This window comes from Narcine bancroftii, chromosome 4 (assembly GCF_036971445.1).
Source record: "Narcine bancroftii isolate sNarBan1 chromosome 4, sNarBan1.hap1, whole genome shotgun sequence".
In the NCBI taxonomy this organism is placed as follows: Eukaryota; Metazoa; Chordata; class Chondrichthyes; order Torpediniformes; family Narcinidae; genus Narcine; species Narcine bancroftii.
In genome coordinates, this window is record NC_091472.1 from 276,764,403 (window position 1) to 276,784,212 (window position 19,810).

Sequence of the window (19,810 nt, forward strand, 5' to 3'; positions counted from 1 at the left end):
CAACATTTTAAACCCATTTAATCCAAATAAGAGCTCCATATTTTCCAAAACAAAAGATAATTATCACATAAATTATGTTATTTTCTCCAATCAAATACTTTATTTTTCACACTGTGAACCATATCAATCAAAATACATACAAACATTTCCCTCTTAAATATACACAATGGCATGTTCTCCCTTTTTTTTCTGCCTGCCTTCCCTCCCCCCTTCCCACCACCCCCATCCAAACCAATTTAACGTTCAACATATAAAATACAATAAAACCATTAAACAATGTCATCACACAATGAAAATAAACAAGAAAATTGTATCATCTACTTTTACACACTGGATCAAGTCATTTTGTCTTTTTATCATTTTAGGGGGTGGAGGTCTGAGGCAAGCCCTCTCTGTTATGTTCCATGTATGGTTCCCAAATTTGTTCAAATAATGTGACTTTTTTTTAAATTATATGTTATTTTTTCCAATGGAATACATTTATTCATTTCCATGTACCATTGCTGTACTTTCAGGCTCTCTTCTGACTTCCTAGTTGACATTATACATTTTTTTTCTACAGCTAAGGCTATCATAATAAATCTATTTTATGCTTCATCCAGTTTGAGGCCTAATTCTTTACTTATATTGCTTAGAAGAAAGATCTCTGGATTTTTTGGTATGTTGCTTTTTGTGATTTTATTTAATACCTGATTTAGAACTTCCCAAAACTTTTTCACTTTCTCACATGCCCAAATTGCATGTACTGTTGTTCCCATTTCCTTCTTACACCGAAAACATCTATCTGATAATGTTGGATCCCATTTTTTTAACTTTCGGGGCGTGACATATAACCTGTATAACCAATTATATCATGCGTAACCTCGTGTTTATTATATACTTCATAGTTCCAGAGCATAACTTTTCCCATATTTTGTTTTTTATCTTTATGTTTAAATCTTTTTCCCACTTTTGTTTGGGTTTATAGCTTATTTCATCATTTTCCTTCTCTTGATGTATATGTTCATTATAAATCTTTTTATTATCATTGTTTCTGTAATCACACATTCAAAGCTGCTTCCTTCTGATAATCTCAGTCTGCTTCCTAATTTGTCCTTTAAGTAGGCTTTCAGTTGATGGTATGTAAACATTGTACCATGAGCTATTCCATATTTGTACTTCATTTTTCAAATGTTAATAAATTATTTCCCAAAAAACAATTTTCTATCCTTTATCTATTGTGAAAGGGTTAGTTGATTTTGTGTCAATAATAATTTTGGTAGTTGGTAATTTGTTTTTTTTTTCCTTTCTAAGTGAATCTTCTTCCATATATTTTATATGTTCCGGTACCTTCTCCCCTATTTTATCTAGCTCTATCTTAGTCCAATCTGGTTTTTCCCTTGTCTGATAAAAATCTGATAAATACCTTAATTGTGCTGCTCTATAATAATTTTTAAAGTTTGGTAACTGCAAACCACCTTGTTTGTACCACTCTGTTAATTTATCTAATGCTATCCTTGGTTTTTCCCCCCCTTTCCATAAGAATTTCCTTATTATTCTCTTTAGTTCATTGAAGAATTTCTCTGTTAAGGGAATTGGTAACGATTGAAATAGGTATTGTTTCCTTGGGAAGACATTCATTTTAATGTAATTTACCCTCCCTATCAATGTTAGTGGCAATTCTTTCCAATGTTGTAAGTCTTCCTGTAATTTCTTCATTAATGGCTGATAATTTAATTTGTATAGGTGTCTTAAATTATTATCTAATCTAATACCTATGTATCAGATTGCTTGTGTTTGCCATTTAAATGGTGATTCTTTTATAAATTCTGTATAATCCACATTACTCATTGGCATCTCTTCACTTTTATTTGCGTTGATCTTGTACCTCGATATTTCTCCATATTCCTTCAATTTCATATGTAGTTCTTTTATTGATATTTAAGTATACTATGATGTCATCTGCAAATAAACTGTTTTTATACTCCTTCTCCTTTATTTTTATCCCTTTTATTTTATTTTCTGTTCTTATCAGTTCTGCCAATGGTTCTATTGCTAAAGCGAACAGTGAGGGAGATAGTGGACATCCCTGCCTAGTTGACATACTTAATTTAAATTGGTTCAATACACATCCATTTACTGTCACCTTCGCCAATGGTCCATTATATAATGCTTTAATCCAATTAATATATTTTTCTGGTAGGTTGAACCTCTGTAATACTTTGAATAAATAATTCCATTCTATCCTGTCAAAGCCTTTTCCGCGTCTAAAGCAACAGCCACTGTTGGTATCTTATTTCCTTGAACTGCATGAATTAAATTAATGAACTTGCAGACATTATCCGCTGTTTGTCTTTTCTTAATAAATCCAGTTTGATCTTGTTTTACTATTTTTGGTACACAGTCAGCCAATCTGTTTGCTAATAATTTTGCTATTATCTTATAATTGGTATTAAGTAGAGATATTGGTCTATATGATGCTGGTGTTAGTGGATCCTTCCCTGTCTTTGGTATTAATGTAATTATTGCTGTCTTACATGAATCTGGCAAGTTTTGTGTTTTTTCTCTGTGGTTCATTACTTCCAGGAGAGGAGGAATTAATAACTCTTTAAATGTTTTATAGAATTCTATTGGAAATCTATCCTCTCCAGGCATTTTATTGTTCAGCAGCTTTTTAAATATATCTTGTATTTCCTCTATTTCAAATGGTTTTATCAGCTTGTTTTGCTCCTCTTACAATTTTGGCAGTTCAATTTTAGCTTAAAAACTCTTTTTATTTTGTCTTCTTTCCCCTCGTTCTCAGTTTGGTATAATTGTTCATAAAATTCCTTAAAGTTCTCATTAATCTTCATTGGATTATATGTAATTTGTTTGTCCTTTTTCCTTGATGCCAATACAGTTGTTTTAGCTTGTTCTGTTTTAAGTTGCTAGGCTAATATTTTGTGCGTTTTTTCTCCTAGCTCATAATACTTTTGCTTTATTTTCATTATGTTCTCTCCACCTTATACATTTGTAATGTTTCATATTTTATTTTTTTGTCCGCCAATTCTCTTCTTTTTGTTATATCTTCCCTTGTTGCTAGTTCTTTTTCTGTACTTACTATCTCCCTTTCCAACTGTTCTATTTCCCGATTGTAGTCCTTTTTCATCTTAGTTACATAATTATTATCTGCCCTCTAATGAAGACTTTCATTGCATCCCATAATATAAATTTGTCTTTCACTGATTCCATATTTATTTCTGTACATTTTAATTTGATGTTCAATAAATTCTCTAAATTCCTATCTTTTATGTAGCATGGAGTTTAATTATGTTCTTGGTGGGATGTCCTCCAGTTCTATTGCTAATAAAAAGGGTGAGTGATCAGATAGCAATCTAGCTTTATATTCAGTTTTCCTAACTGAATATGGGCCAACAACATAAACATATCAATCCTTGAGTATGTTTTATGCCTACTCGAATAATGTGAGTATTCCTTCTCCCTTGGGTGCTGCCTCCTCCATATATCCATGTTTCATTTCCTGCATTGATTTAACCATAAATTTGGCCACTTTATTCTTTTGTCCAGTTTTATCCAACTTTGGGTCCAAATTAAGGTTAAAATCCCCTCCTATCAATATATTCCCCTGTGTATCTACAATCTTTAAAAAAATATCTTGCATAAACCTGATCCTTTTCATTAGTTGCATATATATTGATCAAATTCCAGAATTCTGAATATATCTGAGACTTTATCATTACATACCTCCCTGCTGGATCTATTATTTTCTCCTCTATTTTGATTGGTACATTTTTATTGATCAATATAGCTACACCTCTGGCTTTTGAATTATATGATGCTATCACTACGTGCCTGACCTAGTCTCTCCTTAATCTATTATGTTCCACTTCAGTTAGATGTGTCTTCTGCACAAATGCTATGTCTATATTTTTTTCTGTTTTCAGGAAATTTAATAGCCTTTTTCATTTAATTTGGTTATGTATTCCATTAATATTTATAGTCATATAGTTCAACATGGCCATCTCATATTCTGTTTACACCTCATTTCCACTTCCTCACCACCACCTTCCCCCTTTTCCCCATTTTCATCTCTCAGTTTTCCATTTTTGAACTCAATGTATGACAACAGTTCTAAAACATAAAGTACTTCAACAACTCCCACATCTAAAATTCCCTTAACCCCAAGTGTACCCCCCCCCTCTCTGAGTTGCCCCTTGTCCCTTGCCAGGCAACCACAGCTCCCCTCTCTATTTGGATTGCGAACCCGCTCGCATGTGTCAACTGATTTCGCAGTGACTGTTTTTCTCTCCCACCCAACCCCTCCAGAAAAGACTTTTATCTTCACACTTATCCACTCGAATACTTGATCTCAAATCTATATGCCATCTTTTCAAACCCAAATCAATCTAATTTTTCCAAGTAATGGCTATATGTTTTCTTGCTATAGCTATTGCTAGTCTTACAAATGCAATTTGATACATAGTCAACCTTAGTTTCAAACTCAACGTTTTAACATTGCCCAATAAAAATAATGTTGGATCCATTGGTAATTGAATCATTAAAACTTTCTCAAAAAATTCCTTAAGTCATATTCAAAAAGATTTAACACAATCACATAGCCAAGTCAAATGCAAAAATAAATCTACTTCCTTACAGCATCAAAAGAAGCATAAATCTGAAGAAATTAAATTATATCTCTTTAATTTTTGAGAGGGTTAATATAACTGATGTATACAATTATAATGAACTAATCTATATCTCACATTAGCAATTTTAGATATACTATCCTTTTATATAGTTCTCCAGTCATCTTGATCAATTGATATTCCCAAGTCATCTTCCCATTCTAATCTTGACTTATAAATATCTAATTTAGGCATCTTGCTCTGCAATAATAAATACATTTCATATAACCATTTACAGCACAGAAACAGGCCAGTTTGGCACTACTAGTCCATGCAGAACATTTTCTCCCACCTTGCCCCACTGACCCACATTTGTGCCATAACCCTCCACACCTCTCCCGTCCATATACCTATCCATATACCTATCCAACCTTTACTTGAATATTAACATTGATTTCGCTTCTACCACTGCCAGAAGTTCATTCCATACCCCCACCATCCTCTGCATGCAGAAATTCCACCTTATGTTTCCCTTAAACTTTTCCCCTTTTACTCTCAATTCATGCCCTCTTGTTTGAATCTCCCCCACTCTCAGTGGAACAAGTCTATCCACATTAACTCTATCTGTCCCCCTTATAATTTTGAATACCTCTATCAAATCACCCCTCAACCTTCTATGCTCCAGGGAATAAAGTCCCAGCCTGCTCAACCTTCTGCAGTAACTCAAACCCTGAAACCCCAGCAACATTCTTGTAAATCTCCTCTGTATTCTCTCTATACTGTTTATATCCTTCCTCTAATTCAGTGACCAAAACTGCATGCACTATTTCAAATTTGGCCTCACGAATGCCTTGTACAATTTCAACATAACATCCCAACTCCTGTATTCTATATACTGATTTATGAAAGCCAACATATTAAATTACTTTTTCACCACCCTATCCATGTGATTCAACTTTCAGAGAATTATGTACCATGACTCCTAAATCCCTTTTTTCCACTGCACTCCTCAATTGTCTACCATTTAACATGTATGACCAGTTTTGATTAGTCTTACTAAAATGTTGCATCTCACATTTGTCAGTATTAAACTTCATCTGCCATCTTTCAGCCCACTCTTCTAACTGTCATATATCATCCTGTAAGCTTTGATAATCTTCCTCACTGTCCACAGCACCGCCAACCTTTGTATCATCTGCAAATTTACGAATCCAATTTGCCACCTCATCATCTAGATTGTTAATATATATATGACAAACAGCACTGGACCCAGTACCAATCCCTGAGGCATTCCACTCGCCACTGACAACCAATTCGACAAACAATTTTCCACCACTACTCTCTGGAATCTTCCATCCCACCATTGTTGAATCCATTTCACTACTTCATCATTAATACCGAATGCTTCCACCTTCCTTGATAACCTCTTTTGGGGAAATTTAACAAAAGTCCAAATAGACAAAATCCACCGCCCTCTCCTCATCATCCTTTTTAGTAACCTCCTCAAAAATTCAATAAGATTTGTTAGACATAACCTAATATGTACAAAACCATGCCGACTACTCTGAATCAATCCCTGTCTTTCAAAATAGTTGTATATACTATCTCTAAGAAACCTTTCCATTAATTTACCCACCACTTACAGGCCTATAATTACCAGGTTTACTTTTGGATCCTTTTTTGAACAGTGGAACAATATGAGCCACCCTCTAGTCCTCCAGCACCTCTCCCATGGCCAGTGACATTTTAAATATTTCTGTCAATGCCCCCACTATTTATTCACTGACATCCCTCAGGGTCCTAGGGAATATTTTATCAAGACCTGGAGATTTATACACCTTGATCTTTTTCAATATAGCCAACACTAACTCCTCATTGATTCTTATATTATCCATGACCTCCCTACCATATTTCTTCACTTCATTTGGCTCAATATTCTTTTGTTTAGTGAATACTGAAGAAAAAAGTATAAAATTTCACCCTTCTCCTCTGGCTTCTCACAGAGCCTACCTCCTTCATCTTCAAGGAGTCCAATTTTGTCCCTCACTTTTTTTTATTTTTTATGCACCTGTAGAAACCCTTTGGATTTATTTTTATTTTTCCTGCCAAAGCAGCTTCATATCTCCTTTTAGCCTTTGTAACTTCCTTCTTAAGATTTTTTTTTACACTCCTTATATTCCCTGCTGTTTATACCTATTGTACGCATCCCTCTTCCTCCAAACCAAATTCACAATATCTTTTGAAAACCAAGGATCCCTACAGTTTCTAACCTTTCCTTTAATCCTCATGGGGACACTCTAACTCTTCACTCTCAGAACTTCTCCTTTCAATATCCTCCATTTATCTGGTACATTATTCCCTGAAAATATCTTATCCCAATCCACACACTCCAAATCTTTTCTCATCCCCTTGAAATTTTCTTTTTTCCAATCAAGAATCTCAACCTTTGGCCCACCTCTATTCTCTTCCATTACTGGCCTATTCTAATAGTATTGTGATCACTAGACCCAAAGTGTTCCCTAACACAAACCTCTGTCACCTGACCTATCCCATTCCCTTACAGGAGATCCAATACTACCCCCTCTCGAGTCGGTTCTTCTACTTATTAAGAAAACTTTCCCGTACACACTTAACAAACTCTATCCCATCCAGCCCTCTTACTGTATGGGCGTTCCAGTTAATGTTTAGAAAGTTGAAATCTCCCACAACTACCACCTTGTGTTTATTACACTTAAATGCAATCTCCATACAAATTTGCTCCTCTAATTCCCTCAGCCGATTTGGTAGTCTCTAATACACTCCCATTAATGTTTTCATGCATCTGCCATTCCTCAATTTTACCCAATTAGCCCCACCAAACAATTCTGCCACAGCATTGCTGTAATGTTCTATCTAATAAGCAATGCAACTCCTCCACCTTTTATCCCTCCTGTTCTATCATGCCTAAAACAATGGAATCCTGGAATATTTAACTGCGAAAAATGCCCTTCCTTCAACCAAGTTTCGCTGATGGCCACAATATTGTATTTCCACGTGGCCATCCATGCCTTAAGTTCATCCTTCTTATTTACAATGCTCATTGCATTAAAATATATACATTTGAGAGACTGTTCCCCACATACACCTTCTTACCTCCTTCATTTATTTTAACATTCTGTTCCCTCCAATCCTTCCAGTCTAGGTGTCCATCCTCCCTATTCTCTGTATTCTCATTCTGATTATCACCTTCGATAAGCAAAATTTCAAATTTTGATTGACTTGGTAATCTTAAAATATGTCTAAAATTATCCAATAATAAAGCCTAAACTTGATAATCACAAAAAAAGAATATTATGTGGAATTTCATATTTTTCTTTCATTCTTTGAAAAGAAATAAAATAACTTGCTTCATAACAATCTTTTACAGTTTTAATTTCCTTTCTGGTTCCATATTTTCAAACACTCCACCAAATATCCAAACCTGCAAGAGAGAGCAGGATTTACTATAGCAATAACAGGCATGTCACCAAAGCCTCTCATAAATGTCTAAAGGCAATGCACTGGACAGGAAAAAATTCCAGAGGTTTATGAACTCAGTCAGTGACCTCATGAGCATCCTTCTTCACTCTCTCAAGTACATGTACAAGAGGTGGTGTCTTAAGAAAGCAGCCTTTATCTTCAAGGACCTCCAACACCCAGACTATGCCCTCTTCATACCACTCTTTCTTTTTCTTTGGCTTGGCTTCGCGGACGAAGATTTATGAAGGGGGTAAATGTCCATGTCAGCTGCAGGCTCGTTTGTGGCTGACAAGTCCGATGCGGGACAGGCAGACACGGTTGCAGCGGTTGCAGGGGAAAATTGGTTGGTTGGGGTTGGGTGTTGGGTCTTTCCTCCTTTGTCTTTTGTCAGTGAGGTGGGCTCTGCGGTCTTCTTCAAAGGAGGTTGCTGCCCACCGAACTGTGAGGTGCCAAAATGTACGGTTTGAGGCGATATCAGCCCACTGGCGTTGGTCAATGTGGCAGGCACCAAGAGATCTCTTCAGGCAGTCCTTGTACCTCTTCTTTGGTGCACCTCTGTCACGGTGGCCAGTGGAGAGCTCGCCATATAACACGATCTTGGGAAGGCGATGGTCCTCCATTCTGGAGACGTGACCCATCCAGCGCAGCTGGATCTTCAGCAGCGTGGACTCGATGCTGTCGACCTCTGCCATCTCGAGTACTTCGATGTTAGGGATGAAGGCGCTCCAATGAATGTTGAGGATGGAGCGGAGACAACGCTGGTGGAAGCGTTCTAGGAGCCGTAAGTGATGCCGGTAGAGGACCCATGATTCGGAGCCGAACAGGAGTGTGGGTATGACAACGGCTCTGTATACGCTTATCTTTGTGAGGTTTTTCAGTTGGTTGTTTTTCCAGACTCTTTTGTGTAGTCTTCCAAAGGCGCTATTTGCCTTGGCGAGTCTGTTGTCTATCTCATTGTCGATCCTTGCATCTGATGAAATGGTGCAGCCGAGATAGGTAAACTGGTTGACCGTTTTGAGTTTTGTGTGCCCGATGGAGATGTGGGGGGGGGGGGGGGGCTGGTAGTCAAGGTGGGGAGCTGGCTGATGGAGGACCTCCGTTTTCTTCAGGCTGACTTCCAGGCCAAACATTTTGGCAGTTTCCGCAAAACAGGACGTCAAGCGCTGAAGAGCTGGCTCTGAATGGGCAACTAAAGCGGCATCGTCTGCAAAGAGTAGTTCACGGACAAGTTTTAAGGAAAAAGATACAGAAGGATGAAAACAAACACCCAGCAGCACAGCTTTTCTTCTCTGCCATCAGATTTCTGAAAGGACAATGAACCACAGATACCAGATCACTTTCTCCTATTTTCTTCCACTAATTATTTTCGAAATGTAATTTATAGCATTATCTGCTCTGTAATGCGGTAGCAAAGCAAAAATATTCATGACATGTTCATGATAATAAATTCTAATTCTGATATACATCGTCAGTGGGATAAAACTAACCTCCCTCAAGACATTTTCGACCAGTCAAGCAGCAGCTATGGAACATGAAATCAGTTAACATCTTGGGAGAGAAAATATTCATCTCTCTTCCCCCCCCCCCCCCCCATCTCCCCGATCTCAGTTGTAAGGAAGGGACATTGAGCCCAAATGTTAACTAGTTTCTCTTGAAATAAATACTAGTACACTGGCTGGATTCATCTAATGTTTCCATCTTTATTTCTGCTAAGTCAATGTATCTCTATATGGTCAAACACACTCTATTCTCTCATGTCAAACAAGGGTATAGCTGTTTCATTCAAGGAGTGGCAAAGAAAATCAAATGAGGTTGAAACATTAAGGAGCTGGTAGGCATTAAAGAGGGAAAACAATAAAGTGCTTGGACTAATGATATAAATTCTGGCACAACAGCAGACAAGAGGAGATCATCCACCTGGGATTCTGCATCGATGTATTGAATTGGTTCCAAATCACGTTTTAAATCCAGTGAACCACATCGTATTAAAACTAGATATCCTTCTATTCATAATCGTGATCCCATGACATTGCAGATTTGTCCTCACAACACAAGACAGATGCAGCTCCTTGGATAAGTTGTTTTTGTCCTTTGGGACAAATTCTATTGTCATAGAGATGAAAGGGTACAGTTAAAGCATGTGCTGTGACTGAAGAAATTCCATTTTTTTTTTCATTTGTATTCTGTTGAGTGACTGCAAGAGCTTAAAGAATTGAAAATATAGTGTATTAGATCAGCTTTGGGGACCCGGGGAGCACCAGTACATCACATATTAACCATAAAGAAACTTATTCACACTGCTCCTACAGAAACCAAAGGAAAAAGCCATGGGGAATGTGTCTAAACCACCAATAATAACACATAACAGCAATAATTTGAATATGAAATGCACTAATGTGATTTTTTTTGTTTTAAAAAAAAAACTTTTTTTTTCATTTTATTTACCAGAATCTGAATAATGGATCTTCACTTGGTTAACTTGATAGCTTTCTATGTAACTTGATAAAGGGATCTAGCCCACAACATTGGTGATGTATCCTGATCTTTGCGATACACTGTTTGACCTGCTGAGTTTCTCCAGCACTGTGTTTTTAATTCAATCATAATGCCTCCATACTTTTGTGTTTTTCAGGTTTCTGTTTAAATATTCTCCTAGATTTATTAAAAAATCTTTAGAATAAATTTACAATATAACTGTTTTCAACACATTCTTTGTATATTTCTATGCAATTTTTTTCTCATTTATAATGGATGATATACAGTTTGTGTTCCAAAGATCTTATGTTATTTAGCTCAGGTAATAGGTAATACACTCCATCTTAATCAGACTTCAAGCACAAAACATTGTTATAGCCTTCGGTATTTATTCCAGATCATTTAAGTAGCAACTTCTTCTGCAATCCAAATGGTCACCAAGGTAAATTTTCAGCTTTAGTGGGCCTTGTATACAATAAGGCATGTCATAGAAAGGTAAATCAAGAACAGAATGTTGTCGTTCATTTAAACAATGTAGTTGGATAGACAACGAGATAGACAACAGACTCGCCAAGGCAAATAGCACCTTTGGAAGACTACACAAAAGAATCTGGAAAAACAACCAACTGAAAAACCTCACAAAGATTAGCGTATACAGAACCGTTGTCATACCCACACTCCTGTTCGGCTCCGAATCATGGGTCCTCTACTGGCATCACCTAAGGCTCCTAGAATGCTTCCACCAGCGTTGTCTCCGCTCCATCCTCAACATTCATTGGAGCGACTTCATCTCCAACATCGAAGTACTCGAGATGCCAGAGGCCGACAGCATCGAATCACGCTGCTGAAGATCCAACTGCGCTGGGTAGGTCACATCTCCAGAATGGAGGACCATTGCCTTCCCAAGATCGTGTTATATGGCGAGCTCTCCACTGGCCACCAAGACAGAGGTGCACCAAAGAAGAGGTACAAGGACTGCCTAAAGAAATCTCTTGGTGCCTGCCACATTGACCACCGCCAGTGGGCTGATCTCGCCTCCAACCGTGCATCTTGGCGCCTCACAGTTCGGCGGGCAGCAACCTCCTTTGAAGAAGACCCCAGAGCCCACCTCACTGACAAAAGACAAAGGAGGAAAAACCCAACCTCAACCAACCAATTTTCCCTTGCAACTGCTGCAACCGTGTCTGCCTGTCCCACATCGGACTTGTCAGCCACAAACGAGCCTGCAGCTGACCTAGACATTACCCCTCCATAAATCTTCGTCCGCGAAGCCAAGCCAAAGAGTTGGATTTCCAAAATTAACAGAAATGAATTGTTAGAGAATGAGTGTTGAAATTACACATAAGACCATAGGATATAGGAACATAAATAGGCTATTCAGCCCATTAAGTCTTCCTTGCCATTTAATCATGAGCTGATCTATTTCCCCATTCAGCCCCACTGCCTGGCTTTCTCCCCATAACCTTTGATTCCCTGGCTAATCAAGAACCTGTCAATCCCTGTCTTAAATACACTTAATGACCTGGCTTCCACAACTGCCTGTGGCATCACATTCCATAGATTTATCACCCACTGGCTGAAGAAATTCCTATGTATCTCTGTTCTAAGCAGACACCCTTCAATCCTGAAATTGTACCCTCTTGTCTGGGACTCTCCCACCATGGGAATCAACTATTCTTCATCTACTCTGTTCACATCTTTCAATATTCTAAATGCTTCAATACGATCCCACCTCATTCTCCTAAATTCCAACTAATACAGTCCAAGAGCTTCTCATATGATAACCCTTTCATTCCTGGTATCATCAAGTGAATTTCCTTTAAGCCCTCTCCAATGTCAACACATTTTTTTCTTAAATGAAGAGCCTAAAACTGCTCATAATTCACCAAGTGAGGTCTCACCAGTGTCATATAAAGCTTCAACATCATTTATTCTATTTCTCTTGAAACGAATGCCAGCATTGCATTTATCTTTTTCACCATAGTCTCAACATGCAAGTTTACCTTCAGACTATCCTGCACAAGGGCTCCCTGATCCCTTTCCATTGGGGTATTTTCAATTTTCTCCCCATTTAAAAAAAAATATAACCAGGCAGACTATTTTTTTTACAAAAGTGCATGACCATATACTTCCTGTCATTCGACTAATCTGTCTAAGTCCTTCTGCAACCTCTATGTTTCCTCTACACTACGTGCTCCTTGACCTACCGACGTATCATGTCTGCTGTGATCTTATAGAATAGTACAGGCTCAAGGCACTGGATAGACTTTTCCTGTACATTTGCACAGAAGATTGGGTGGAATCTTAAAAAAGTAAACTGCTGTGTTGTGTGACCTGCTAAGTTTCTCAGGCAGTTTAGTGTATTGCACAGCAATCATAGTATCTGCAAACTTTCCTGTTTAACAGAATTATTTCAGTTAATTTATTCTTTTTGTGATCAATCCAGTTGATAAATGATAGTGAGGCAATAAGACCAATATAGAACAATGCAGCATAGTACAACCTCCTTGGCCCACAATGTTGTATCATCCTATAGCATCCTTATGTTTATTCAGCACCTGGTTTGCAGAGAGTCCAGTTGTACTGTAGATCAGCAATACCCCAGAATATTTAAAATATTAGAGGATGTCAATTTAGAATCACATGATACATCTTTTAGAAAAGAACATTGTATGGCAATAGAGTTGATGCTGGATAGGAGACATAGACTTCTTGGAGCAAGAGGATCTTGGAAGAGAAGACAGATGCAAGCCAAATAAATTAACATTTTTGTTGGAGAGGTTGATTAGTACTCTGGGGGAGAATTAAAATATTCAACGAAATTCTAATGACCATGGCCTCTATATATATTGTGTTGGGAATTTCCACATTCATAGAGCAGGGGTTTTTGCAATTTGGTTGATTTTGCATGCACAGCCCCATGCACACATGAGCGTGCATGTACACATGACAAATTTCTGCTAACACCCCGCATAACTCAAGTAGTGTACTTGTAAAGAAATGATGTAACTTAATAAAAATATGTACTGTAGCTTCAAGGAGAAATGAGCAGGGTCTTAGGAAATGGGATTTGCCAGCATTTCTGGGTTCTAATAATAGGCAACTGTTGACTTCATACACGTGGTCTTTCATTAACACTTGGAGTTTTCACTTTTGCTAGCTGCATGTTGTACATTCTTATCTAAGATAATGCATGAAAATCCCACATCTGAATACTTCTTCTTTTTCTTTGGCTTGGCTTCGCGGATGAAGATTTATGGAGGGGTATGCTGCAGTCTCGTTGGTGACTGACAAGTCCGATGCGGGACAGGCAGGCACGGTTGCAAGGGAAAATTGGTTGGTTGGGGTTGGGTGTTGGGTTTTTCCTCCTTTGTCTTTTGTCAGTGAGGTGGGCTCTGCGGTCTTCTTCAAAGAGGTTGCTGCCCACCAAACTGTGAGGCGCCAAGATGCATGGTTGGAGGCGATATCAGCCTACTGGTGGTGGTCAATGTGGTAGACACCAAGAGATTTCTTTAAGCAGTCCTTGTACCTCTTCTTTGGTGTACCTCTGTCTCAGTGGCCAGTGGATAGCTCGCCATAGAACACGATCTTGGGAAGGCGATGGTCCTCCATTCCATTCCAGAATGGAGGGCATCTGAATAACTGAATGAATAAATCCTTGCTCCACTTTTGAATTGGATTTGTGCAACATCTCTATGACTTCAAATGAATCACCTTGCTTGAAGCACTTCATGCTTGACATAAGATGTACACTCCTACATTGAATACTACAAGTAAAAAAAACCTTGCTTGAGTGTAACCAAGCAGGACATTTAATTTCTTTCTGCACTGTTCCATTCTGTGGGTGTCTCATTTTTTTAAAGGAGACTGGTATGGACAAGTCACCTCTTGTCAATGAGGATTCCAAGAACATTGGAGCTCTGTCCTACCATTTATTGATGAACTCAAATGTTCCTTTGAGTGAATGTGGGACCTGTATACTTCTCCCCTAAACTGAGTGTAACACAAAAGTCTTCATATGCTGTGATTGTGGAACTGTCAGTGGCCATCCATTTCAATGCTCCATCCCATTCCCTTGCTGACATATCTGTCCATGGTCTCATGCCCTGCCAGACTGAGACCACCCATAAATTGGAGGAACAACTCTTCCAATGGGCACCCTCCAACAGGACGGCATTAATATTAGAGTTTTGTTAAACCCTCCACCCTTTCTTCCCCCTTTGCCTTTTCCCAACTGTCTCTCCATTCCGTCTCCTTTACCACAAACATGTTAAATTCTTACCTCGTCCCTGATCATGCCCAATTAACACCTTCTGTTGGTAAGGATTCCTCCCCCATTGACTTTCTGAGATTTCCTGCTTCTGGCTTGTTCTACTTATTCCTTGAAGGGCTCAGGACCAAAACAGCAGCAATATATCTTTGTCTCCTATAGATACTGAAAAAAACCAGGTGAGTTCCTCCAGCATTTAAGTATGTTTCTACCTTCTCCCCTGAAGACCGTGTTTCCTCTGAGGCAGCCTCAAGGTTCAAGTTTCTCTTTATTATCATGTAACAGTATCTAAAAATGAAATGTGCATGATATACTTCAACTTTTATCTGCCATAAGGCAAAGAAAGAGTTGCCATGAGCACTGTTCAGCACCCCTAACAATAAAGAAAGGAAGCAAAAGGGAATTCTCTCAAAGACATTGAGTGACCATGGATTCACTTCCAGTGCTCCTACAGCCTCTGCGACCTCAGAAACCTGTTTAATCCATAGGCAACCTGAGCTCCAGATCCAACCCTCCAGTACAATCAGGAAGACATCAGACCCTGGGTCCCTTCAGGAGTCATTCTTGACCTCAGCACCCTCTCGAATCATCATTCTGATACGTGGTTCCCATGAACAAGTCTCCAGCTCTGTCTGCAGTTTGTCTGGGTCCTGCGACCGCAGGTGGCGAGTGTCCTGTGAGAGTCCTTCGACCACAAGTCTTCAATAGTCCACATCCTGTGTGGGTCCTTCAGCCACCTCGGCTCTCACTGGTCTGCTGTGATGGTCCATTCCCAAGAGTGTTATCTCCCATGATTCTCCTTCTCAAAGGGGGTTGTTCTCCCTGTTTCTGGTGCTCTGCGCTAGTCCACTGCTCCTTTAGATTCTGCAATCCCTCGTGGTAAGCTGCCCAGCACAGGTGCCACAATCTTGTGCACAGATCTCCATGGTTGCAGGTTTTCAAAAAAAGAACTGTTGGCTCCTTTTAACAGGCCGTTTAAAGCCCGTACAGAGTCATCAGCATTAGGACCCCCAGGCAGTAGAACTCTGCAGATCAGCAATATCTTTCCACTCCCCACCTTCCCTGGTCCACACCATTAGGAGCTCCGGTTGCACTGCCATTTAAAATATGTATTAATGCAGTGTGACTGCCATCAAAAGCATAATTTTGTGTAAGGTTCTATCAGAAATCGCAAAGAATCTAATTTCATCACATTTTTGGGTGCAAATCACCTTTCCACTCCTTCACTTTGGATTTCAACCAACTTGCCTTTTTTTTACAGGAAACATGATGTGATATTAGGCCTGAAAGGATCACTATTTTAGTGCACTGAACATAATGTATTTCAGTTTCCTTCCTTTGTGCTTTGGCCCCTTTCCAGAAAATGGGATACTTTTTCTTTCATGCAGGCATCCTCTATACTAGCTTTGGGGATGCAGTGCTATTTAACAGTTCATTACTGTTTGTAAATCATAGAAGTTGACAACACAGAAGATCAACCCTCTGGGTCTATACAAACAGAAAAGAGGTCCTCAGCCTGATCGCACTGATCAGTTCTTGTGCTTTATATGGAACATTGTGTATTTGTTAAATGCAGAGAGAGTTTTTGCCCTCAGACCTTTTCAGTCAATAATTTCCAAATACTCACTGTTCTCTGGGTGAAAAATGTTTTCTTGATTTTCATATTATATTGCCTTAAATTATCTCTATTTGGTTATATACAAGGGGACAAAACAATGTTTTTGTGAAATTATCTCAGTGTAATAATATGTCCTATCAGAATCTTAAAATGTATTTATATGGATAGAAATACATAAAAACATGTGACAGAAGGCTATAACATGAGGAGAGGCATAAATATTGGCCAGAAGCACTTACATCAACAGTGATGAAGTGTTTTGAAAGGGTGGTGTTGAAACATATCAGCTCCTGTCTGAGCAGTGTCACAGATACATTCAAATTTGCCTATTGTAGCAACAGGTCTATGGTGGGTGCCATCTCACTGGCTCTACATGAAACCCTGGAACATCTGAACAGTAAAGATCCATTCATCAGGATATTCTTTATCAACTAGTTTGAAATTTAATGCTATCGTCCCCTCAAAAGTGATCAGCACATTCCATGACCTGAAACTCAACACCCCACTGTGTAATTGGATCATGGATTTCCTCATGTCTGGACCACAATCAGTGAGGATTCTGAAGAACATCTCTCCATAATCTCCATCAGTACTAGAGTTCCACAGGGCTGCGTTCTACTTACTTTACACATATTGCTGTGTGGCTCAGTATGACAATAGCACCATTTACAAATTTCCTTTGTAAATTTACAACGGTAATGGGTTGTATAAAGAAAGATGATAAGTCAACATTCAGGAGGAAGATTGAAAACTTGGCTGAAGGGTGCACCAACAACAACCTTGCACTCAATGTCACCAAAAGTAAGGAGCTGATTGTTGACTTCAGGTAGGGAAAGCCAGAGGTGTACAAACCAGTGATCATTAGGAGATCAGAGGTGGACAGGGTGAGCAAATTTAAGTTCTTGGAAGTCACTATCTCAGAGGATCTTTCCTGGACCTAAAATACTAATGGCATTCTGAAGCTTGTCAGCACCTTTACTTCCTCAGGAGTTGCAGAGGTTTGGTATGACACCAGAAATCCTGGCAAATTTCTACAGATGAATGGTGGAAAATGTGGTGACTAGTTGCACGATGGTCTAATAGGGGGACACCAAAATTCTTGAGCATAAAGCCCTCCAAAAGGGAATAGATACAGCCCAGGACATCATAGACAAAACCCTTCCTGCTATCGAGAACATCTATAGGGAATGGTGCCGCCAGAGAGAGCCAGAGAGAGCAGCAGCAATCATCAAAGATCCACACCACCAAGCAATGCTGCCATGAGGAAAGAGATGTAGGTGCCACAAGACTCATACCTCCCAATTCAGAAACAACTGCAACCCCTCCACCATCAGACTCCTCCAAAACAAACTCAATCAGGAACTAATTTAAGGACTCTTACTTCGGCACTTTATTGATTTTGTTTATTCTCTGCATTGCAAATTCAGTTTGTTTACATTTTTATCTGTTTACAGTTCTTTATTTGTTTGCATGTATACACTGTGTACAGATATTTTTTCCACACTGCCAATAAGTAGTAATTCTGTCTTGTCCACAGAAAAAAAATCTCATTTCAACATCAAGCTTTCAAAAAGCTATTTGTCCAAATATATCAAAGGGTTAAATTATTTGAATATTGAAAACTAAACTTGAATAATAACTCGCATCATCTAAAATCTAATATCCACATGTCCATTGCATTTTATTTTACTTTAAAAATTAACCTGCCTCAAACAGACGTGTAAAGTGGTATTGTTGCCAATTTACAAAGAGAAACCTTAATCAGTGGAACTTTAACAATGCAACTTGACAAAAACTGCAATCTATTGACCAATAAATAGCATAAAAGTTATCTTTATTTGTGGATCTAATCTACAATTTCTTTGGGCATTTTGTTCCTCATACCTACCTGTGTCACTTTTAATACATCTCATTTATGCCCTTTAGTTTTAAGTTCTCTTAGATTTGTAAAAAATAAGTTGTCTATTGACCTTATTTATGTCATTTTGGATCTATATCTCTATCATATCCCCCATCATCCTTCTATGCTTCAGAGAGAAACACCTCAGTTTATCCTGCTTCATCTTGTAACTCAAACTTTCTTTCCCAGTAACATCCTTCTGCTCCATTTCCAACTTAGTGACAACTTGCCTCTAACTGGTGACAAAAATTGTGCATAATACTTTCAGTGTGGTCTCACAAATCCTGAATGCATCTCAATGTTCAACTTTTTTTTTAAATTCTTGACTTCCAGTCTTGGGGGACTAAATTTTGAAAGCAGGTCTATTTTGACACTCATTTCAAAAATTTTCATATCAAAATGTTGGAGCTCAACTAAAATGTTCCATTTGGATCTGCTTCCGATCAAAACCTAGTTCCGAGACTATAGATCTTTATTGCAATAGTGATTCTAGTTTGCTCTTTTATTTAAAGTTACCTATCTGGAGAAGTCAATTTGGTCAATATTAACGCGTCATTTTACTTTTGCCAGGTTGTCCAGCATACAGGACAAGCCATTCCAGAAGGATTGGCAGTTGACTGGATTGGAAAGAATCTGTATTGGTATGACAAAACCAAGCTGACCATTGAAGTTTCTAAACTTAATGGACTTTATCAGACAGTCCTTGTCAACACAGGGCTCAAGACTTTGAAGCATCTTGTGATAGATCCTCGCATTGGGTATGAGCTTAATCTTATGCAAAATATCTACTTATATTGACTGAGTTGCATCCAATTCTGACCTAAGGGACATCTTATTTTTTTACTCCACATGAAAATATAACAACTAATGAATAAAACAAAGACTCCTTAAGATTGGCTTTGTTTCTTTTTTGAGGAGTTTAATGGCTAAAATTTTTGATCAGCACTTGAATCATGCAAATTTTAAATTATCTGAGATATCTATCTCATGGAAGTGCAGCCATGAAAATGGTAATGATACATTTTAACATTTTCCTAACCAATGGCACATTGAGGGGGCAGTTTTAGTTCGTATCTGAATTATTTATCCAGCTCGATAACAACAATAGTTCAAGTTCAATGTGTATTTCATTTTTTTCTATTTGATATTGTTTTTATCCAGTAAGATAAACAACCTTTCTTCTCTTGCTTGATTTTTTTTTCTAAATCCCAATAGGTGAAATTTTAAGTGAACAATATTTTGCTTTATAATTTGGGGATGTAAAATCAGCAGTGGTATAAACTTTCACCATAATTAATCAATGGTTGAAAACCACTTTGCTATTTCTGCATCTGTCAATTCATGTGGAAATCCCAAAGTCACTGTTAGACATACTTCCCTCCTTCAGCAGTACTGTTTGTACCCTCTACTGGCTCCATACTGCTAAATCTGTCAAATTAATGAGG

The 19,810-nt window shown here is 38.3% G+C and overlaps 1 protein-coding gene across 14 annotated transcripts in view; it reads left to right on the forward strand.

Moving 5' to 3' along the window:
- The window catches only part of LOC138761991 (low-density lipoprotein receptor-related protein 1-like), a 1,165,126-nt gene that overhangs the window by 970,254 nt on the left and 175,062 nt on the right, over positions 1 to 19,810 (forward strand). For all 14 annotated transcript variants that reach the window (XR_011356692.1, XM_069935089.1, XM_069935091.1 and 11 more), the window contains one exon: positions 18,936 to 19,123. Coding sequence is in view for 13 of the 14 variants with exons in the window: in XM_069935089.1 (XP_069791190.1) it covers positions 18,936 to 19,123 (188 nt within the window). In the remaining variant the exon portion in view is untranslated. The remainder of the gene's footprint in view (positions 1 to 18,935; positions 19,124 to 19,810) is intronic.